General features: G+C 45.6%; 1 protein-coding gene and 1 non-coding gene across 2 annotated transcripts in view; both read right to left on the reverse strand.

The window, feature by feature from the left end:
- OTOG (otogelin) overlaps positions 1-23,657 on the reverse strand; it is an 86,269-nt gene that overhangs the window by 39,236 nt on the left and 23,376 nt on the right. Inside the window, exons 20-28 of the mRNA XM_023586684.2 lie at positions 22,561-22,753; positions 20,369-20,443; positions 20,100-20,143; positions 18,567-18,720; positions 7,558-7,665; positions 3,595-3,733; positions 1,903-2,037; positions 1,465-1,611; positions 1,108-1,227 (exon numbers count right to left, since the gene is read on the reverse strand). Of these exons, the coding sequence (XP_023442452.2) occupies positions 1,108-1,227; positions 1,465-1,611; positions 1,903-2,037; positions 3,595-3,733; positions 7,558-7,665; positions 18,567-18,720; positions 20,100-20,143; positions 20,369-20,443; positions 22,561-22,753 (1,115 nt within the window). The remainder of the gene's footprint in view (positions 1-1,107; positions 1,228-1,464; positions 1,612-1,902; positions 2,038-3,594; positions 3,734-7,557; positions 7,666-18,566; positions 18,721-20,099; positions 20,144-20,368; positions 20,444-22,560; positions 22,754-23,657) is intronic.
- On the reverse strand, positions 10,418-10,526 carry LOC111762421 (U6 spliceosomal RNA). Its single transcript, XR_002795534.2, has one exon. It is a non-coding gene; the product is annotated as a U6 spliceosomal RNA (small nuclear RNA).

A 23,657-nucleotide genomic window follows, 5' to 3' on the forward strand; every position in this document is an offset into this window, starting at 1 on the left:
GATACCCCCAGCATGTCCTCAAAGGGGTTGGGGAGAGAGGAAACAGGGTGGGGGCACAAAGGTTAGTCATCCACTCAATGTCTCTAAAATGGGCATGAATTAATGGCACACTTTCTGAGGCTGTGGGAACAACCTTGTCCTACCTCAAGATTACATTGAGCTCCCCCTACCACAGTCTCCACAGGCTCATCTTTATCTACTCCCCAACACAGAATTAAAAGCAGGCTGGGACCATAGATCACTTAGTCCATGAAAGGCACATCACCACTCTCCACCCCTGCACCCAGGGCAGACATAACTAATCAATCGCAGTCCTCCTTCCATCTGAGCCTGGACACATGTCTCAGCATATTTCCCAAAGCAGCTTTCCAGGAAGTGTCCTATGACTGATCTGAGTTGCTATGTGAGGGGAAATCTTTTCACCATCCCTTTCCTGGCCCCATCATTTCACAGAGGAACATAGAGAAGTTAGGACTTATTCAAGATCACTCAGCAAGTCAGTGAATGATCTAAGACAAGAACCCAGGTCACCTGTTCCCATTTAGTGCCATTTCCCACCATGGCTTATAGCTTGAGTGCCCCAGTAAGACATCTCCCAAATCTTAGGGACACCCATCTATTCCTGCCTCTGCTAATATGACCCTTTCTCTCAGAGACCACCTCTCTGATACATCCATCAATCCAAATATGGCCTACCCTTTGAGTTCCACCTCCTGCAGGAAGCCTCTCTGATCACCTCAACCCACATCAGTGTTTCCTGGTCTCCTCTCTGTGCCAAACCTAGAGCCAGGTACTGGGTAGGTGGGGTCCAGAGATGGGTAAGGGGGTCAGGTTTCAATGAGCCTCACCTTCTCTAGCTAGGAGGTCATCTCTTCCAGGACAGAGATTATGTCTCCTTCCCACAACCCAATCCCCACTGTTGCTTGGTCCAGGGCAGGGTGGATTGTAAGATGGGAGGACGCAAGTCTCCAGGCCACAGGACAGAGTCTAAGGCTGGGGGTCCCAGGTCAGGGGCTGAGCGAGCAGTTCTCAGACTAACGTCCCTCATCCCTGGCCCGGGGTCAGGCCTCGTGGGTGAGGGGGTGAGCCAGCTTGAGGAGGCTTTACCTCCACTGCAGCCCAACTGCTGCCAAACTCCTGGGGGTTAGTTAACTCTAGGTTCTCTGGGGTCCTCATCTCATTGATGGTTTTTAAGTCAAAGTTTCCACAGAGTCCTGCCAGCTGGCCCTGAAAGGAGAGAGGAGACCATGGTCAGTCATGGGCACGTGAGGGCTCAGCCACAGCAGAGGGGCCACCGCGAGCCCAGGAGTCTGCCATGGACCCAGAAGTGCCTACTGGGGTCGCAATTTGAAGAGGGTAGGGAAAGGGTCAAGGGGGTGGGGCACAGACCTCAGCAAGGGTTACACTCCCAGTCCCGGGAAGGAAGCAGAGGGCACCGTGAAAGCCACAGCTCACGTGGCCTACCTGCCACTGGGGCCCGGCCTGGATGTGCACTGTGGTTCTCTGATCCCACAGGAGGGTGATGTGCTCCCGTGGGAAATGTACCAGCGTGAAAAACCCCGCTTGCCACGTGTGGACCTCCTGCTTCTCATCCAGGAAGCTCTCAGGACTCTGGGGGGACAAGAGTGGTCAGTCCTGAGGCCCAAGCGTCCCCCAGGGTCTGAGTCACCTGGGTCTGGATGCAAATCACTGCCCAGCCTCAACTCCTCTGCCTCCCTCATGCCCAGACATTGACCTCTGAGTTCCTGACCCTGGCTAAAGAACTCAATCTGGGTTCCTGGCTCGGTGCTCCAAGAGAAAGTGCTGGGGGAAAGAAACCAGGCCTCAGCACTCTTCTACCCCCAGGCCCTTGGTGACCGTAAATAATCGATCTACAGGGCTGTCACCTGCACGGGGCCTTACTGGATTTCCCGAGTCCTTGTCAAAAATGAGGAGTGAGTTTCCAACGTTGATGGAAATAAATTTCCTGCAGATGATGCCAGAGCTGTAGCAGTTTACATTTTCTACAATCACAGAGAAGCTGATATCTGATGTGCTCTGAGGAGAAAATAAATTATTCCAATAAAGTCAGAGAGAGAAGAGATCCTCCCAAGGTGCACAGAGGTAGAAGAACATGGACTCTGAAGTGGTTTTGCATCTACTACTTCTTATTAACTGTGTGACCTTGGGAAACTTACTTTGATTCTCCAAAGCTCAGTTTTCTTTTTATCTGATGAATGAATGAATACAAGAAGAACTGGTGTTGGCAGGGAGGGGCATGGTCTTGCATACACTGCTGAAGGTGCGGTAAGTCTTTTCGGAGGGCAATTTGGCAGCACTGAACAACATTTTAAATGTACATAACTTTTTATACAGAATTCCACTTCTTAGATACATCCACACAAGTACTCCCTGCAGCGTTTTAATATTAAATATTGTCAACAACTCAAATGTCCATCAACAGGGACTAATAATACAAACTAGAGCACTTTCATTCTCTAGAATTCTATGCAGCTGTTAAAAGACCTATATCAGATAATGATCAAGGTATACTGTTAAGTGAAAAAAGCAAGTTGCAGGTTCCTATTCATACAAACTATACAAAGTAGTAGTGTGTGTGCTTGTACATCTCATGGAAAGCGGGCTTGGAGGAATCATACCAGACTGTTAGGAGCGGTTATTCAGGAGGGGAGAGGAAGAGAACAGATGTGAAGGGGAATATTTGTTTTTATAACTTCGATATTGTTTTAAATATGAGTGAAGAAAATGCACTACCTCTGAAATTAAAATAATAAAAGTTTTCAAATGGGGTCAATAATCTTTATATCATGGAGTTACTGAAATTACATGAAAGACCCCAGTACAATGCCTGCCCGTATCTAGGGCTCATTTTATAAAGGGTTTTTTATCATTATTCTTAGTATTACTCTTCCTATTACATAATGTAATGAAATGGACAGGCCCTTAGCAAAACTGATGTCCCCGGGGTGTGTCTCTGGCACTCTCTATCGACCCTGTTGGCACCCCTTTTCTCCTTTTGGAGGGTTCCTGCAATCACCACGCCAACCCCCAAATCATCACCGTTCTTCTTCCTCTGGCTTTAGCATGTGACTCTTGAAGCATATCAACTCTCCAGTAGATTTCCTGGTTCAAATCTGACCCTGGCTCTGACACTTATTAGCTGCAAGATGTTCAGCAAAACACGTAACTTCCCTAAACCCTAGTTGCCACATTTGTGACATGAGGCACTAAACCCTACCTTGTAGGGTAATTGTTAGAATTAAGCAAAATAATTGGAGCATCAGACCACCAGTCACATAATAAACGTTCAGAAAGCAATAACTCTATTATTACAGATAGAAAAGCCCAAGGGACCCCCATGAGGCAAGACTATAATGGCGAGTGGACAGGCAGTGGGTTATTTGATGACTGGTGGGCTCTGTCTAGCTCTGAGCCGGCTCCTGACAACCGCAAACCAGGACATGGAGCTTTTCCTGGCCCCTCCACAATTAAAGTTGACTGGAGTCACAGCACCGCAGGCTCTTGGCCTCAGCTGCTCTGGGTCCCTCTGGCAGACCATGGGAGCCAGCTGGGCATGCACATGGAGGGACTCACCTTGACGAGGTGCACTTTGCACGCCCCCACGAAGTCAAACGGGAGTCCGTCGAATGTGCGGTAATGTCGGTCGCCATAGGCCGTGCAGGTGGAGGCGCAAGGATGGAGAGTGCACTGGAAAGAGCCCTGCTGGCACACGCTGAAACACACAAGCCCAGAGCAGCTCTCCAGGTGCCCACCACCCACACCTGTAGTACCGAAGGCAGAGCCTTTGCTGACTGAGTGCCCGCTGTGTGCCCTAGGCTACTAGTTCAACAAACGTCACCAACCCCCAGCAGAAAACTGGAGGGTGGGTTATCCCCATTTTATGATGGACAAAGTGGGGCTCCAAGAAGTAAATAATGGGGCTGAGATTTAATTCAAATCTATCTGACACCAAAGTCCACAATTTTTTTTACCATTCCATTTATTCATGCGTTCATTCAATAGATATTAGGCACCTATCATATTCTAGGCACTCTTCTAGGCATTTGAGATGTATCAGTGAATAAAAGAGCAAAAACCGCTGTCCTTGTGAAGCTTATATTCTAGAGGGAGAAGATATACACTATGTAATAAAAAGAAATAAGTAAATCAGTGTGCTAGAAGGCGTGAGTGCTATGGAGGAAAGGGAGACTGGGCATGTGTATGGGGGCGGGCTGCAACTTTAAGTAGAGTGGTCAGGGGGACATGTGAACAGAGACCTAAAGGAGATGAGGAAGTTAGTTATAAGGTCATCTGGGAGAAGAGTGTTCTGGACAGAGGGTACAGCCCTGGGAATGCTAAAGAAAACAATATGGCTAGAATGGAGATCACAGGGGCAAGAGGATTAGAAGAGGAATTCAGAGAGGTAATGGAGCACCAAATCACATAGGTTCAAGACACTGTGAGAACGTTGGCTTCTGGTTGGCATGAGAAAGGGAATCAACAGAGGATCGAATATTGAAATAATATGATCTGATTACTGTTTCGCTCTGGCCACTGCCCTGAGTTAACACTGAAGGGGGGCAAGGGTGGAAGTAGGGAGACCAGTTGGGAGGCTACTCCAGAAAATCAAAAGAAGAGATGATGGGCTTGGAGCAGGTGAACAGCAGTGGAGGGGATAAGAAGGAGTCAGAGTCTGGTAGAACCAAAAGGATTTGCAGACAGTTTGGATATGGGTAGTAAGAGAAAGCACTCAAGGATAATTCCAAGTTTTTTGGCCTGTGCAACCAGAAGAATGAGGTCTTCATCAACCCAGATGAGGAAGGCTGGGGGAGAGGCAGTTTTCAGGGGGAAGGTCAGGTGTTCAGTTTTGGACATGTTGAATTTGAGATGGCCATTAGACATACATATGGAGATGATATAGGCAGCTGGATAGGTGAGTCTGGAGTTTGGAGGTCTGGGCCAGAGGTAGAAGCTTGGGAGACATCTGCATATGGATGAGCCTTGTAGCCATGAGACTAGATGAGTTCACAGAATAGAGAGGTTCCTTGAGGAGCTCAACATTAAGAGGTTGGAGAAGAGAAAGGACCAGCAAAGGAAGCTGAGAAGGAGCAACTGAGGAAGTAGGAGGGAAACCAAGAGAATGTGGTGTTCCAGAAGCCACATGAAGAAAGGTCTCAAAGAGGAGGACATGAACAAAAGCGATCAGTTGTGTCCAATGCTGTTATAGGCCTAGGACGACAAGGACCAAGAAATGAACACTGGATATAGCAACATGGAGAATATTGGTGACATTGGTAGGAATAGTTTTAATGGAGGGGTGGGGAAAAATCTTGATTAGAATAAATTGAGAGAATGGGAGAAGGTGAATTGGAAACAATAAGCATAGACAATTTTTCTGAGAAGTTTTGTGGCAAAAGGAGAGCTGAGAAATGGAGCAGTAGTGAACTCAGAAAAAAAGTCCATAGACATCCTCTGGGCCTGAGAAGAAGGAGAGCTTCAGCCCCACCATGGGGCAGGGACAAGTCTGTGCTCCAGTTAATTGGATGGGTCTTCAAAATGGACCCTTTTCTTCTGGGGCCCTGAGCCCCAGAGCCAGAAGGCTTCCGGCTCACATCAGCAGCCTCTACCAAGCTTGTTCTTGACATTGGAAGTGACCGAGTTTGCTCTTTAACACCAGGCAAAGGTTTATCATTACTTATTTCCATCCCCAGAGCTGTCTCCATCTCCTACTACCCCCTACCCTGAGGCAAGAGTAAGGGTGCGTCCTACCCTCCATACACCTGCATCCACAAAGAAGTGAATGTTCCTAGGATGGGGAAAAATCACCCAGAGCTAATGGGGAAGTGGCTCTGACAATAGGGAATCCACTCATCCCCTCGTCCACCCCAAGACTCTGCCATCTAGCCAGCTGGAGCATACATAGATCTACACTCTCACATACACACATGCCATTCACTAACGGTGACAGGAATCCCTAAGAAAAGTCCCTCCTTGGCCTGCAAGAGGCATAGATGAGCAAAGCTGAGGCTGGGAAAAGATCCTACAGAACATGCCCTTCTCTGAAACACCAGACCTGAACCAATACAAGAAACCCAGCCTAAATCAACTTTACTAGGGATCTTGTGCCCAGCCTGACCCCACTGGACAGTCTCTGGAATGTGATGTGCTCCCAGGTCAGGAAGTGGGTTCCACTGTGGCGGGGTGGAGGAGCCGTGGAATGAGCTGACCAGCTCTCACCTTAGCCCAAACCTTCTAGCTAATCTGCTGTGGTCACTGTCCAGGTGTGACAGGAGCTGGGGCTTAGTGGCTCTGAGATTCCCCCTGACCCCCTAGGCAGTGGGCAGGGTAGCCTCAGACACAGCCAGGAGAGGAGGAGCACTGGGATTATTGGGGCTCTGAAAGTCCCGGCGGGGCCCTGTGCCCAGGGGCAGTGTCAGGGAGGCTCCACGTGCCCTTCAAGATGCTCTCTGTGCCAGGAACCTCTGAGGGCATCTGAGAAAAGGGGCTGTAGGGAGAGGTGCCCAGCTTGGGACACACGTGGTGAGACACCCCATTGGTTGCTGGGGTAATTGTAAAGATTTTGGAGGCGTCATTCCAAGGTGGGGGAGACTCTCCACAATCCCAGAAGCAGAAAAGAGGTAAGACAGGGAGAACAAGTTCCTTTTAAAAAAAAACCCACAAAAAACCCATCATGGATACCCCCAGGAGGTGAGTCAATGTGAGTTAGGCAGAGCAGCACTGGAAGCCTGGGGACTATGAAGGAGGCTGATCCTCTAGCTCTTCCTCGCCCTTCACTGATTGGTCCAGAGAAGGGCCTACAGAACCAGCCCACAAGTCTGTTCCCATAGAACCCAATTCAGGTGCATACACTCCCACACATGTATACTTATATGATGTACACACAGTTTGCAAATATACTCTCATATGCGAACACTTACTTTCATATATAGACATGTACACATCTGTAGGCAAACAAGTGCACACTTATACATTTATGTTCACTAACATGTGAATACAAATATGTATGCCCAATGCATGCACACATTCACACATTTTGCATATACATGTTCACACATACAGAAAGGATGTCTATGTACACGAATATGCAAACATATCAGTATACATGAACAAATTCATAACTATATTTATTCACTAAGATATTCAGAATGCCTACTTAGCCATAAACACACACACATATGCACACACACACATATGCATGCACATTCACCTATAGATTCTCACCCAATCACATGGATTTTGGACTTGTGCCCACATTTACATGTTCATATAAATATTCAAGGTCATAGGTACAAATACACCTTACACACATTCACATACATGTCTGAACAAACCCACATTCATGTAAATACTCACTTAACTTCAAAATATTGCTTTGTATGCACACATACATGTATGCAGACCCCTACACAACACACAAACAAACAACACGAATATGAGCATGGTAGAAGGAGGAGAGCCAAACTTTACTTATGATCCTGCAACCCATATCCATCCCACACCCAGCAAAATGTAGAGCCTGGATAGGCCCTCACTTACCAGGTATGGCAAGGAGACATGACTTGGTCCCCAGGGAAATATTCTTTCCCCTTCCAAGTGCATGGGCACTCCTCTGGCAGGAAACATGTGTCCCCATGTCTGAGAAGCCTGCAGCGACACAGCAAGCAGATGGTCAGGAAGGCACCCTCCCCATGTCTGCCATCTGCAGAGAATCCCACATCCACGTGGATGTCCCAGAAGAAAGTGACCATGTACCACTGCCCAGGGAGGTCCAGAGACAGCTCTGTACCTGGAAAAACCAGGCACATACTGGGCACAGTTCAGAAGTCTCTGCCTTCCATCAGGAAGCAGGGCTCAGCTTTACCAGTCACGTTACCAGCCTGGGCTGGCTGGATGCCAGCTGCCCTTAGGCACCAGCTGTATACTAACGAAGAGACCATGGACATGGGTACTGATCATCCTGTTCCGGTTGTTCACAGGGCTCTTTGACCACGGGCTCAAAATCTGCAGTACTCCCACATTCTGGTCTCATTTCCCTGAAATCTGACCCATTCCCAGGCAAGAGCCAGTGACAGTGCAGGTCACATATTATGGTTCTCAGACCACAGCTCCAGGCCAGATCTAGGCATCAGTTGAGTAAAGTCTGGGGTGGGAATAAGGACACAGACTTTGGCAATAAGCAAATTTTGGTTCAAATCTGGGATCTGCATAGGGCAAATTATTAATTTTATTTTATTTGTCAAAGTAACTTATGCACATTGTTTAAAAAGGCAAGGAGCAAGGATGCTACAGTTATCATAGTGAAAGAATCCCTTGCTAATCCTTCTCCATATCTAGATTTTATGCCTGGAAGCACTTTATAGACTGTAGGACATGGTGATGAAACCCAAGCAGGGCACTGTGTCTCACTGAAGAGAAAAGAAAAAATCAGAGTTTAGGGCTCCTGAGATAGCAAGAACATGCAGGTAGGATATAAAACAGGAAGAAGCTGCTGTTCAATTCATAATGGGAAGTGCACAGAAGAAAGAGCACAGTGCTTCAAGAGGTAGGAATTATGATCGGCTAAAATGGACAGAGCTCCCTGAACACACCCAGGCCTTCGATTCTGAAACACTAGAAAAATCATGCCTTGGGAGTACAGCTACTCTAGACCAACCTTAACACAGCTCAAAAGCAAGTCTTTAAAGGATCAAGCTAATGCACTAGTAAATCAACTACTTGCCATTACAAAACTTAATTCTCAAAAAAGAAAGACAATAAAACACAATACACCACAACTTAAAATTCACAATGTTCAGCATCTAGTAAAAAATGATTAGATATGAGAAGAAGCAGGAAAATATGACTCAGAATCAGGAGAAAAATCAGTCAATAAAAAAAATCCAGAAAAGGCATACATGATGGAGTTAGCAGACAAAGTTTTTAAGGCAATTTTGATGAGAAATATTAACCAGTAGGGCCCAGAAAGTCAATGAACTCCAAGCAGAATAAACACAAAGAAAACCATACCAGGGTATGAGATAGTCAAACTGCTTGACAGATGGTGATAATGAGGAAATCTTTAAAGAGCAGGGGCTAGGGAGGGGGGGATATATTACATAACAAGGGAATAATGATAAGAATAACCACTGACTTCTCAAAAACAGCACAAGTCAAAGGACAATGGAAGAACATCTTTAGACTGGTGAAAGAAAAACAAACATTAATCTAGAATTCTATAGCCAGTGAAAGTTTTTACCTTCAAATAAAGGTAAAATAAAGACATTTTCAGAAAAACAAAAAGCTAAAAGAATTGGTCACCAGTGGACCTACACTAGAAGAAATGTTAAAGGGAGTTTTCTGAGAAGTTGGAAACTGAGATCCATATGAAGGAATGATGAGCTCCAAAAACAAAAAATATGTGGGCATATACAAAATATTTGGGTTTTAAAAAATTTCTCTAGGAAATAACTCATCATTTAAAGTAAAATTAATATCAATGCATTGTGGGGTTTTATGTCATATATAAACAAAAAATGAATGATAATAATAGGACAAAGTACAGTAAGGAAGTAAATGGAAGAATACTGTTAGAAGTATTATACATAAAGTGATAAAATAGTAATGCATAGTAGACTGTGATAAGTGAAAGATATATATTATAACCTCTAAGAAAAAACCAAAAATATAAAAATTCAAAAGCAGAGTATAGTAAAAATGCAATAAAGGGAATAAAATGAAATACTAAAAAATACTCTGAAAGAAGGCAAGAAAGGAGAAAAAGGAACAAATAACAGATGGAACAAATGGATAAATAACAAGATGGTAGAACTATATCTAATTACATCAAAATTATATTAAGTGCAAATGAATAAATTCTCTAAATGAAAGGGAGAAATTATTACATAGCTAAAAAAGCAGGACCCAACTATATTCTATTTACAAAAGATAACATTGAGATATGACAGCACAGGTAAGTAGAATGTAAAATGATAGAAAAAGATATATCATGCAAACACTAATCATAAGTAAGACAGAATGGCTATATTAGTATCAGACAAAGTAGATTCAAGAAAAGGAATATTATGAGCATTATGGAGTGGCATTTCACAATGATTTAAAGATTAATATATCAAGAGAATTTAACAACACTAAGTAGGTATGCACCAAATAACAAAACATCAAAAAATAAATACAAGGAAGAAAAAAAAAACTCATAGAATGAAAGGAGAAAGAGACAGGCCACAATTATAGTTGGAGATTTCAACATTCCTATCTCAGTAATAACAGTATAAGTAGGTAAAGAAAAACAACAACCTGCAAGGATTTAGAAGATCTGAACAATTCTAGCAATGAATTCAGTATCATTGACAAGTGAATACTTCTCCATCCAACAGCAACAGAATGTATATCATTATTTTTTAATATGGAAAGCATCATGAATTTGCATGTCATCCTTGCACAAAGGTCATGCTAATCTTCTCTGTATCATTCCAATTTTTTTCAGTATGTGCTGCCAAAGTGAGCACTAGAATGTATGTTAGTCTTAAGTGTACAGAGAAATTTACCAAGACAAAGTATATTCTGAGACATAGAAAAACTCAGTAAATTTCAAAGGCTTAAAATCATATTTCTGATCATAATGAAATAAAGTGAGAAATCAGTAATAAAAAACACATGAAAAATTCCAAATATTTCAAAAATTAGTAACATATTTCTAAATAATCCCATGGATCAGAAAAGAAATCACAAAGGAAATTAGAAAACAGTGAAAACATGAAAACATATCAAAATTTGCGAAGTACATGTAAAGAAGTGCTTAGGGGAAATTTATAGCTTTAAATGCTTACATTAGAAAATAAGAAAGGATTAAAAATGAAGATCTTAACTAGAAAAAGAAGAGTAAATTAAATTCAAAGTAAATAGTAAAAGGTAAATAATACAGATGAGAGCAGAAATCAGTGAAAAAGAAAAATTTTTAAAGTAGAGAAAATCAGTGATACCAGAAGTTCTTTAAAAAGATCAATAAAACTGACAAACCTGTAAATAGATTGAAAAGTGAGAAAAAAAGAGAGAACTCAAATTACTAATTCAGAACAAAGAAGAGACATCACTGCAGCTCCTACAAATATTAAAAGGAAAACAAAGGAATTGTCTGTACATTAGTCAAAAAATTTTAACTTAGACGAATTGAACAAAATCTTTGACAGACACAAACTACCAAAGCTCAGTCAACAGAGGTTTAATCTGTGCAGAATTGGTAAAAAGTTGTTAGTAAATCTCTGGAAATGCATAGAAATGCTGAAGGCACATCATAGCATTGTTACATGGCTAGTTACATAGCGTTTGTAACTAGCAGGGCTAATGTATGGGTATGATAGTGGTTGAAAGGGAAAGTCTAAGGTCATGTATATTACTAGAAGGAAAGCTTAAAAATGGAACATGGGACTGTATAGCATAGCGAAACATCATGTGAAATATGAGTATGGGTAATATCACATATATAGGACTTTTTTCTTTGAAACAGAATAAGTGTGCATCAATGACACAAGATGTTAATATCAGGCAAAAATACAACCAAAGCAAACCATGGACAGTACTGTATAGTACTATATTAACAATCTTCCATTAAGGGTTAAAAAAATAAAAAAGAAATATACAAAATGAAAGAAGCTAGAAAAGAAAGGTACTACAGGATTGTGAGAAGATGGCAACGGACTAACAGGTAGAGCTGAATGCTCTCACAATAAACACAGAGAAAGAGGCAAAAGCTGTCTGAGGAACCTGCTTTGGGGGTCAGCAGACCAGGACAGTGCTACACAATGCCCAGGAAGGGGAGGGACAGAGAGACAAAGACATCCAAAAGACAAACATGAGTTACCAAGGCCCTGTGGGAACCAGGAAGGACTCCCCACCCCCAAGGTCCAAAGTTTTAAGCTGGGGCAAAACCCGTCTTACTGTTACTGACTGAGAGGGGAACAGAGATCTTCCTCTCTGTCATCTGTTTCAAGGGAAAAGGGAGGTAGTGAGTCCCTGGCCCAATTTTGAAAACTTCAGCTGGGCAATTTTAAAGATTGAGAATAAATTGGACCAAATATCAAAGAAGAGCTGTGGGGAAAAAAACAATAGACAGGAGAGAGAAATTAGCCATCAGAGTAAATATACTAATGTATTCAGATACCTAGACATCAGCAAAAGATTACAAGCCATACTAGGAAACAGGAAGAGATTGCCCAGTCAAAAGAACAGACCAAATATGCTGAAGAGATACAAGATTTAATACAATTACTCAGTGATAACCATACTACTCTCCCAAATCACTTCAAAGAATTTAAAGAAAATATGACTGAAGAAATGATGATATTAAGAAGACACTGGGAGTGCATAAAGAACCATTTGAAAGGCTGCAAAGAAAAGTAATAGACCTTATGGGGATGAAAGACATGATGGATAAGATTAAAAATACATTAGAGGCACTTAAGAGCAAATTTGAATTGCTTGAAGAGAGAATTACTGATTTTGAAGACAGAACATCTGAACTGGAAAAGACAGAAGAGAGAGAGAAGAGAATGGAAAAAATGGAATGGAGTCTCAGGGACTTGAACGACAACACAGAACATGCATTATTGGTATCCCAGAAGGAGAAGAGAATGGAAAAGGGGCAGAAAGAGTATTTGAGGAAATAATGACCAAGAACTTCCCAACCCCTACAGAGGGCATAAATATCAATATCCAAGAAGGACAACACATCCCAAACAGAATAAATCCAAACAGACCTACTCTGAGACACCTATTATTCAGAAAGACAAATATCAGAGATAAAGAGAAGATTCTGAATGCAGCAAAAGAAAAGAAAAGCATCACATACAAGGGACACTCAATAAGATTAAGTGTCAACCTCTCAGCTGAAACATGGAAGAGAGAAGAAAGTGGCATGATATATTTAATGTACTGAAAGAGAAAAACTGCCAGCCAAGAATTCTGTATCTGGCAAAACTGTCCTTCAAAAATGAGGTTGAGTTCAAAGTCTTCACAGACCAAAAAAAAAAAACAAAAAAAAAACTGATAGAAAATGTTACCAAAAGACCAGATTTGCAAGAGATACTAAAGGGGGTGCTGCAGCCTGAAAGGAAAAAACAAGGGCAAGAGATTTGGAGACAGAACAATATGACAACAGATAGCCGAAGAACAAAATGGATGAAGCAATTCAAAGTTATCAAGTAGTCCTTTGCATCTATCCATTGAACCCGAAATATGGAAAGAAGACCTTTTTTGAGCAAGAACACTCCAGAAAACAGAAGAAAATGGCATAGAGGATTAAAAAGAGTGAATTATCAGCAGAAGTAACAGATTGCTCACCAAAGTCAATTCCTTACTATGACTTTGAAAGTGATAAGATTGTTGCTGTTTATGCAGCTATTGAGAAATGGAAGGCAGTTTCAACAAATAAAACAATGGTTATTGTGTCTATTTCTGGACTGTAGAAACTGTAACTGAGAAGGAAGATGGTGCTCCAATACCAGATGGCTCTGTTTTTATCAAACCCCGATGAAGGAAAATGCATAGCATGAATTATTTGAATCTGTCTTTTTTTATTATCTTTTAAAGTTTTAGACATATGGACATTTATTCTGGAGAAACAGGGCAAAACTCGTCTTCGTAAGATAAGTTTTTCAGATGAAGTATATAAATATAAATGGTTGCATTATTGTATAGTGTTTGACTATGCCTTGATAAGTTATGATTTATACTTAAGATTACAATTCTGAGCAAAATGCTTTTGACGTATAAATTTAATTTAATCCAAATATATTTGGTTTGATTCCATTTATACAAAATATAAATATAAATAAATTAGAGAGATGGAAACAGTATAGCAGCTATGCACAGCAGGGGAAGAACAGAGAGACTGAGACGTGATTATTAAGGAGTAGAGTTTTTTTGTTTGTCTTTCTGTTTTTTCTTTTTATTATTAATGAAAATACTCTAATATTGATTGAAGTAAGGAATGCACAACTCTGTGATTATAGTAAATACCACTGACTGTACACTTTGGATGGAGTATATGCTTTATGAATATGTATCAATAAATATATTTTTTTAAAAAGGAAGAAAAAAGTTACCTAAATAGCCTGATGTCTATTAAAGAAATCTAGTCTGAAGTTAAAAAAAAGAAAAAAGAAAAAACTTGCCAAAAAATAAACTTAAGGCCAAGATGACTTGACTGGTAAAATCTACCAAACATTTAAGGAAGAAATAACTTCTATTCTAAACAAATTCTTCTCCCAAATTAAAGGAGAGGTTAATACTTTCCAATTCATTCTACGAGGCCACCATTTCCCTAATATCAAAACCAAACAAAGACATTACAAGTAAAGAAAACCACAGACTAACATCTCTCATAAACATATAATATATCATGACCATCTGGGCTTTATCTCAGGAATGCAAGATTGGTTTAATATTAGAAAACCAAACTGTATTCAGATCATTAACAGAATAAAGGAGAAATATATGACATTTCAAATAAAAACAATTGACAAAATTCAACACCCATTTATGATAAAATCTCTCAACATACTAGGAACAAAAGGGAATTTGTTTAATCTAATAAAGGGCATCTATAAAAAAACTCAGAGCTAACAGTTTAATCATGGAAGACTGCTTTATCCCAAAAGAAGGAAAAAGGCAAAGATTTTCAATCCTACCACTTCTACTTAAAAGTGTGTTGGAAACCACAACTAGTTACCACTTCACACCTACAAAGATAACTATTGTTTAAAAATGGAAAGTAACCAGTGTTGGAGAAGATGTATAGAAATTGGGACCATCATGCATTGTTGGTGGAAATGAAAAATTGGTACAGCCACTTTGGAAAGCAGTTTGGCAGTTTCTCAAACTTAAACATAGAATAACCATATGACCCAGTAATTCCTCTCCTAGGTATCTACTCAAAGGAATTGAAAACAGAGACTCAAACGGATATTTGTACACTAATGTTCATAGAAATACTATTCACAATAGTCAAAAAATGAAACAATCCAAGGGCCCATCAACAGATGAATGGATACACAATGTGGTATACATACAATAGAATATTACTCAGCCATAAAAAAGGAATGATGTTCTGTGCTGTGTGAAACAAGCAAGGGACATAAACACAAATATTGTATTATTCTACCTATACGAAGTATTTAGAATAAGCAAATTTGTAGAGACAGAAAGTACAGTATAGGCTACCAGAGAATGGGGGTGGAAGAAATGGGGAGTTACTGCTTAAGGGGTTACAAAATTTTTTGTTTGAGGTGATGAAAAGTTTTGGTAATGGATTAAAGTGGTAGTAGCACCACAGTGTGAATATAATTAATGTCACTGAATTGTATATATAAGAATGGTTAAAATGGGAGGTAGGGGGGAGTATATTGGAACTCCTAACCATATAATAAGACAAGAAAAAGAAATAAGACATGTAAAGATTACAAATGAAGTGATGTATGTAAAGTCGTAAAGAAATGAAGTAGGGGAAACGGACTTTGGCCCAGTGGTTAGGGCGTCCGTCTACCACATGGGAGGTCCGCGGTTCAAACCCCGGGCCTCCTTGACCCGTGTGGAGCTGGCCATGCACAGCGCTGATGCGCGCAAGGAGTGCCGTGCCACGCAAGGGTGTCCCCCGTGTGGGGGAGCCCCACGCGCAAGGAGTGCGCCTGTGAGGAGAGCCGCCCAGCGTGAAAAGAAAGAGCAGCCTGCCCAGGAATGGCGCCGCCCACACTTCCCGTGCCGCTGACGACAACAGAAGCGGACAAAGAAACAAGACGCAGCAAATAGACACCAAGAACAGACAACCAGGGGAGGGGGGGAAATTAAATAAATAAATAAATCTTTAAAAAAAAGAAAAAGAAAAAAAGAAATGACGTAAAAATTAGAAAGAAGTGAAATTATCTTTACCCGCAGATGATATAATCATGTACTTAGAAATCATAAGGAATCTACAAAAGAAACCACTAGAATCAATAAATGAGTTTAGCAAGAATGTAGAATACAAGATCAGTATTCAAAAATTAATTGTATTCCTATATTCTAGCAAGGAACAAACAGAAAATGAAATTAATAAAATAACACCATTCACAATATCATCAAAATACACCAAGTATATATGAATAAATTCAATGACAACTGTGCAAAACCCATACATGAAAACTATGAAACACTGCTGAGATATATTAAAGAACACCTAATAAATGGAGAAATAATACTATATTCATGGATTTGAAGACTCACTAGTGTTTAAGTTCTTTCCAAGTGGATCTATAGATTCAATGCAATCCCAATCAAAATCCGAGAGGATTTTTTTTTTTTAAGAAAGTGAAAAGTTGATTCTAAACTTACATAGAAATGTAAAGGCCTACATGTCCAAAACAACTTTGGAAAAGAGAACAAGTTGGAGGGCCAACACTCTCTGATTTTAAGATTTACTATAGAATTTCAGAAATCTAGATTGTATGATATTGACTTTGAGAAAGACAAATAGATCAGTCGACCAGAACTGAGTCCTGAAACAGAACTGCATTTATATGGTTAATCGATTTTTCACAAAGGAGTCAAAGCCATTCAATGGGGAGAGAAAGTCTTTTCACAAAACTGAGCTAGAACCACTGGATATCTATTTTACAACATAGGTAAGAAATAATCATTCCTGATCATAGACCCAAATGCAAAAGCTAAATGTTAAAGCTTCAAGAGGAAAACAGCTTTGGGTTAGCAAAGATTTCTTAAATAGGACATAGAGAGTACTAACCATAAACGAAAAAAAATGATAAATTAGGGATCATCAAAAAAAAACAACACTTCTCTTCAAAAGACACATCAAGTAAATAAATAGGAAAACCACAGACTGGGAGAAAATATTTGCAAGATGTATATTTGATAAAGAACTTGTATCAAGAATATATAAAGAACTTCTACCACACACACACACACAAAAATCAACCAAATAAAAAAATGGGCAAAAGATTTGAACAGACATTTCCCAGGAAGATACATAAGCAGCCAATAAGCACAAAAAACATTCATTAGTCATTAGGGATATACAAACTAAAACCATAGTGAAATATGACTACACACCCAATAGAAAAACAAAAAAATTTTTAAAGACAAAACTCCAAACACCAAGTATAGGAGCAGATATGGATCAATCAGAACTTTTGTATAGGGAGAGTGTAAAATTGTACGACACTTTGGCAAACAGTTTGGCAGTTTCTTATATAGTTAAGCATACATCTACCCTATAACCCAGAAATTTCACCCTTAAGTGTTCATCCAAGAGAAATACATAACGGCCTTATTCAAGATAGCCCAAATTCCAGGCAATGTTTGAATGGATATGTAAATTATTAGATATGCATTCAATGGAATACTACTGAACAATACAAAGGAGCAAACTAATGATAAATATAATAATTTGGAACAATCTCAAAAACATTTCCTAAATAAAAGGAGTCCAACACAAAAGGGTATATACTGTACGACTCTATTTATATGCACCTCAAGAACAGTCAAAACTTAATCTATGGTGAAGAGGATCAGAGCAGTGGCTGCCTGGGGGAGAGGGAGGAGAACTGACTGGGCAAGGACTTGCGGGAATGTTCTGAGGTGGGAGAAGTGCTCGGTCTTCTCTGGGAGACCCTGGGCCTCCTGCAGCTGGCATGCTCTCGGCAAGGGGCAGGGTTTAGAGTCAGGAGACATGGGTGTGAGTCATGGTTCCTTGAGCAGCCCACCCCTGGCCTCAGTCACTTCCTCTGCAAAATGGGAACAATGATCCTTTGTCCCAGGGTCGCTCTGGGATTGAAGGAGGCAATAACATCAAAGTGTTTCATGAACAGTAAAGCTCCAACTGGCTGTCCCCTCCTCTTCACTCTCCTCTGCTGCCGGGCCTGGGCCAGGACTCCCAGCTGCCCTGAAGGGCACGGCCCAGCGCTGCCAAGTCCTGGGCTGACGGGCCCAGACCCAGGACAAGACAGTGAGGAATGAGAACGGGCAGAGCAGGATCCCCGTGCCCACCAGGGAACAACGGCTCAAGGATCTCACACAGCTTTCGCGGCAGCCTTTCAGGCACTGGGGACGGGCTTTTTAACTGGGTAAGGCCTTTCTTTTTTAGTATTACAGGGGCCCCAGCCCTGCCCCTCGGGGCCCTGAGCAGAACTTCGCAAGGGAAGAGGCTGTGAGATGAAGGGTGGGTTTCTTGCTTAGTCTTCAGCCCACCGGGCATCCCCGGCACCCCACTCAGCGCGGTCGCTTCCATTCCTCGTTTCATCCTCACAACAGCCTGTTGAGGTGGCAGGCTAATATTATCCCTGTTTTCTAGATGAGATACTGAGCCTCACACGGCCGGGAAGAAGCCGAGCCAGGCAGAATCCAGAAGGTGGGATTGCCAGCGCCTGCTCTGCCCTCGCTGGCCCTGAGCTGGAGCCTCCCTGCCGGGCTGTGCTAGGTTTTCCCTGTCCCCAGCCCCAGGTTCCCTGGTGCCTGCAGCCCTCGGGAGCGGGCCACTGTGCCGACATGGGCACACATACCCCTGGGGGCAGGCGCAGCCCGAGAGGCAAGGGCCTGGGGCTGGCACACTCAGGTTCAGCAGCTGCTGCTCGCATGTCTTCTCCCTGCTCAGCGCGGGGCTCGAGTGCAGGTCACTGCAGTTCACAAAGACCTGGCCTGCTGGGCAGGCAGCAGCTGGAAGAGAGGAAAACAGGTGCCGGGAAGAGCCTGGACCCTCAGCAGGAGGCATGGGGCCCAGGCCTGGGGGTGGGTGCCTGGGCTGCAGGGGTGCCCAGGGAAACCTAGGACCCGGGTGCCCCTAGGCCACTCCTGGGATTCCTGGGGTTCCCAGGGAGGGGTGGACGTGAGCTGTCACCGGGCGTGACGACTGCCACCACTCGTACCGGTCCCCGCACATGTTCTCTGAGCAGCTGGTGCTGCACACACCTCACGCGCATCATCTATTTAATCCCACCACAGCCCCGGGAGGTGCTAGTATCCCTGTTTTCCCACAGGAGGGAGAGAAGCCTCGTCTGCTTCACAAGCACAATAACGTGACACAGGAAGTGCTGGCGGGACCAGGAGAGGAGCCAGAAAGAGGTCGTCCGGCAGCGTGGCAGGGCAGCCCGAGGACTCAGCAACAGCGAGGGGCAGCCCCCAGCTTCCTGCATTTCTCTGACATAATCCCCAAGCCTTTGCTAAGTCTGCCGTGCACACTCACACCTTGTGTGAGTGATTTGTTTCTAGGGAAAGGAATAACAGGGAGCCGAGTTCCACACCCCGGGGTGGGGCGTGGCAAGGAATAGCCAGAGGAGGTGAGAGCAAAGTCCCAAAAGGCCGAAATCCCAAGCCAGAAGCAACCAAAGGTGGGAACACGCTCAGGTATGCACAGGAAACGGAGGATGTGGGAATTCAGATTAGATACAGAAGGGGCAACACAGACTCAGAGAGGTCAATTAAGTTATCCAGGGCTGCACAGCTAGTGAGGGCTGGGCAGGATTTGAACCCAGGGCTGCCCGACTCGAGCGGTCCTGCTCTTTACCACCCTGCTGTATGATTATCGTCTGATTGCATCTAGGCCAATCCCCTTCCTTGTGGGCCTCCTCCACCCCCGGAGACCCTGCCCATGTCCTACCCCACCCCCAAGCCCCTCACAGGCTGCCCAGTGGTGTCTTATTGCCTGGGAGAGGCCCCAAGGCCAGGCTGGGCAGAGTCAGCCTCAAGAGATAGCTGCCCACTGACTGAGGAATCCAGGACCAAGGCAAGTTAAGGAACCAGCCAGATACCCCGGATGGATCCCCCGGGGGGGCAGCGTCCTCGGCCTCTCCTTGGAGGGTCGGAGGGCAGGAGGGCGAGACAAAGGGTGGAGGGTAGGCTGGGACGGGGCTTGGGGATGTCGCCATCCACGCTGGAGCCTTTCCAGAGGGCAAGTACTGCAGAAGGCCCAGTGTCCAGAACAGGCAGGACACAGGGGGCTCTGCCCACCTGACCTGTGCCCCAGCTCCGCACTCCCTTTCTCCATAGCCCTTCTTCCACGGAAAACCCCAGAGCCCCTCCCTTCCCGCCATCCGTACCTGGGGCTCTGCTGTCACAGCTCATGACTCCATCTTTGCAGTGGCTGCAGAGAGAGAGGCCCCAGCTTAGCCCACGCCAGACACTGCAGGGCCTGGGGGCACTTGGGTCACTGCAGGGGTCAGGCAGACATCTCCTCTCGCTGCCCCTGGCTCCTCGCACAGAGGGCAAGGGTGGGCGCCACTGCATGGAAAGCTCTGCACAGCTGCATTTTCTTCAGTTGGCAACTTCCACTCAGAGAGGGCAATAGGCTGCTACCTAGGGAGCTCACCAGCGGCCCAGGGACGGGACGTCACTGTCTCCAGGGGGATAGTCCACTCCTTGGAAGTGGCAGGAGCACTGGTTCCTATTTAAAAAAACAGAGATCAGTCAAGGGTGAGCAAACTGAGGAGCTGGGGCAGGGTCTGCCAAGGACAGGGCCATGCCCCTCTGCCAACCAGGGTCATAAGGACACAGAGAGAAGTAATGGCATCTACTGCCACTTCCAGGGAGCAAGGAGGCCAGGCTGGGACCAGGGACAGGAGGGCTGGGTGCCAGTTCAGGAGCCATCCACCTGGCCAAGAACTGGGGCTGGGAGACAGATGAGTCGTCCAGGGGAGGCTGGAGAGGGGCTCTGTTCAGGAGGTGGAGGAAGAAGGCAGACCAGGAGAGAGACCAAGAAGCCAGGGAGAGGCGAGTCAGGGCAGGGCCAGGAGAAGAGAAGCACTTCAAGGAGCAGAGGCCCTGGAGGAGTCAAACGCTCCAGGTCCTTGACCTCAGAGAGACCCACAAAAGGGTGCGACACACACGTTGATGGAGATACTGAACAGGAGACGGGAGGAGAGAAACAGAACAGTGCGTGGGGGGGGGGGGCTCGAGCCCCCCAGGCCTCTGCTTGTGCCTCCCACCCTGCCCCAGCTGCCTCTTGCCCTCTCCACTTTCGATACCCACTGGATGAGGATGGCCTCACTGGTCCCTGCACCAATAAAAGGCCGACCTCACTCGCCGACCTCACTCGCCGACCTCACTCGCACCAATAAAAGAGGGGGGGAGAGCAGGACCCCGCCCGAAGCCCGGGCGTGTCAGGGGTGGGGAGGGACGCAGCTGGCACGCGTCCTGCTGAGCTGCCCTGGTGGGGAGCACGCAGCGCCTGTTCTCACTGGCCAGGGCTGTGCCGGCCGGGGGGTCAGGGGTCTTGACACCTGGCCGGGCTCCAGCGAGGCCCTCCACACACGTGATCTCATTCATTCCTCCTAGGAATCCTACAGGGTAGCGAGTCTCGTGCAGTCTTTCAGGTCCCCTCTGAAGGTCACCTTAGGGCAAAGGCTGTGTTTCCTTGTCACGCAGCCCCACGGCACCCGCAGACGATGGGCATGCAGGCCTCGGGGCGAGCATGGTGCTGGAGGAAGTGCCTGAACTCATGCTTCCCATCCACCTCGCCCCCACACAGTACAACAGCTATCATTCGAGTTAGAGGGAGGCACCTTTGTTGGCAATAACCAAGGTCAAGCGTGGGGTAGGGGCACTTATCTCGACCTCAAGGGAGGACTGTGTGTTTTGCAGAGGCCTTGCTGTGATTCCAATATATGCACTAAGGGGCCCCCACCCACCCACCAGTTGAAACCCGCAGTTAAAGTTTCCCCATTTTATAGACGGAAAAACAGAGGCCTGGAGGGGACCAAGGGCCCTGCCAGCCAATGGCTGGGATCAGGAGGCGCCACCCCCGGCCACGCCCTCCCGCACAGTGCCCAGAGCCGCACTGAGGACACGGGGCGCCTGGCCTCACGCTCGGGACACCTTTCCCTCACTTTTCTTGTCTCCGCTCACATATCACCTCAAGCCAAAAGGTCTTGCTTCCGTGCTCACCTCATCTAAAAGAAGCCGCCCTCCCCCAGCCCCAGGGCTCCTGCTCTGCTCTGTTTGCAGTGTGACCTGTTACCAGCTGAGCTGGTCAGGGGATGGTCGCTTGTTTATTTCCTGTCAGGCCACCCTAGAACGAGAGCTCCATGAGGGTAGGAACTGTTTTGTTCACTGCTGAGCTCCCAGGGCCTAGAAATGTCTGGCATGTGCTAGGAGGCCAATACCCATCTGTGGAAGGTAGGAGAGGGGAGCAGAGGGGAGCAGACCGCCTCGGCTCTGGGGAGGAGTTCTGTCTTGTGGGGGGCCGCGCTGCAGTGGCCTGAAGCACCAGGGCTGAGGAGGGGGCCTCTGAGGGGGGGCAAAGGAGGGGGCCTCTGGGGGGGAAGAGGAAGGGGAGAGAGGAGGGGGCCTCTGAGGGGGGGTACAGAGGAGGGGACCTCCGAGGGGGGCAGAGGAGGGGGCCTCCGACGTGGGGGTGGAGAGGAGAGGCCCTCTGCACCGCTGCTGAAATCTGGCCTTTGAACATGAGATGAAGAGGGGACAGGAGGGCCGGGTCAGGCTCCAGCCTCAGATGCCCTGGAGACCCCCAGTACCACCCCACCTGGGTCAAGCTGGCGCACTCACCTGGGGACACAGAGGTCAGCCTGGGTGTCCAGATAGGTGTGTGGTGGGCAGGCACAGCCTTCCACGCACTCGTCCCCGCTGACGTCGCCACCACCATCAACGCCACAGGCCTCGGGACTGGCCAGGTCCTGGCAGGTTTGTCCACACGGGGCCACGCAGGGGCTGTATTCCTTCGTGGCCTCACAGGACAGTGCTGCAGCAGGAAGAGGAGCCATGCTTTGTTTTCCGGGTCCCCACAACTGTGTAGGGTGGGGGCCTCATCCTGACGAGGAGAACTGAGACCCAGAGAAGTTAAGACACTTGCCCAAGGCCACTCAGCAGGCCAAGGCTGGAATTTACCCTCAGGTCTGACTCCAGAATCCCGCTGCCCCTCACTACACCAGGAGTGCCAGAGCAGCGGGGTGGCTCCGCTGGCCACGTTCAGCCTGTTTTCCTTTCCCAGCCGGGTCAGTCCTCTTGAGTCGTGGTCCCGGGGGAGGGGCGGAGGCCTGCGCCCACCCTGGTCACTCACAAAGACACAGACGTGCACAGGCGCAGGAATCCACACTCACTGCAGCCCCTGCCCTCTGCGGCTGTCACACACACAGGCTCGGAGGTGAGCTGAGTCCCCTCCAGCAGCCTCTCAGGGCCCTTTGTCCCAAGACTCGGCTGCTCTCTCCTCACCTGGCCCCCACCCCCTCCCCCCAGGGTCTCCCACACTCTATCACCGCCAGGCAGTCAAGCTCAGCTGTTCTCAACCCAGGCCGCCCATCAGGAAAAAAAAAAAGTATTGACACCCAGACCCCACGGCCGGGTATGTTGTTTTCATTAACACTAGATACAGATCAATTATGGGCATTTTTCAGTTTCCCTGGTGGTTCTAATGCGTGGTCAGAGTTAAGAACCACTTCGTGGGTATTGTGTTTGTATATAAAAATTTAAAAAGAAGAAGGAACCACTGATCCATTCCAATCTCGCCTTAGGGAACTTTGGCTCAGAGAGGGGCAGGGCCTTGCCCAAGCCACACAGCAAGTTACCTGCAGGGCTGGAATATAGAACCCAGGCCCCTGACACCCAGAACAGTGTCCTTTTCACATATTCCACAAACACCTGCTAAA

This window comes from Dasypus novemcinctus, chromosome 10, assembly GCF_030445035.2.
Source record: "Dasypus novemcinctus isolate mDasNov1 chromosome 10, mDasNov1.1.hap2, whole genome shotgun sequence".
In the NCBI taxonomy this organism is placed as follows: Eukaryota; Metazoa; Chordata; class Mammalia; order Cingulata; family Dasypodidae; genus Dasypus; species Dasypus novemcinctus.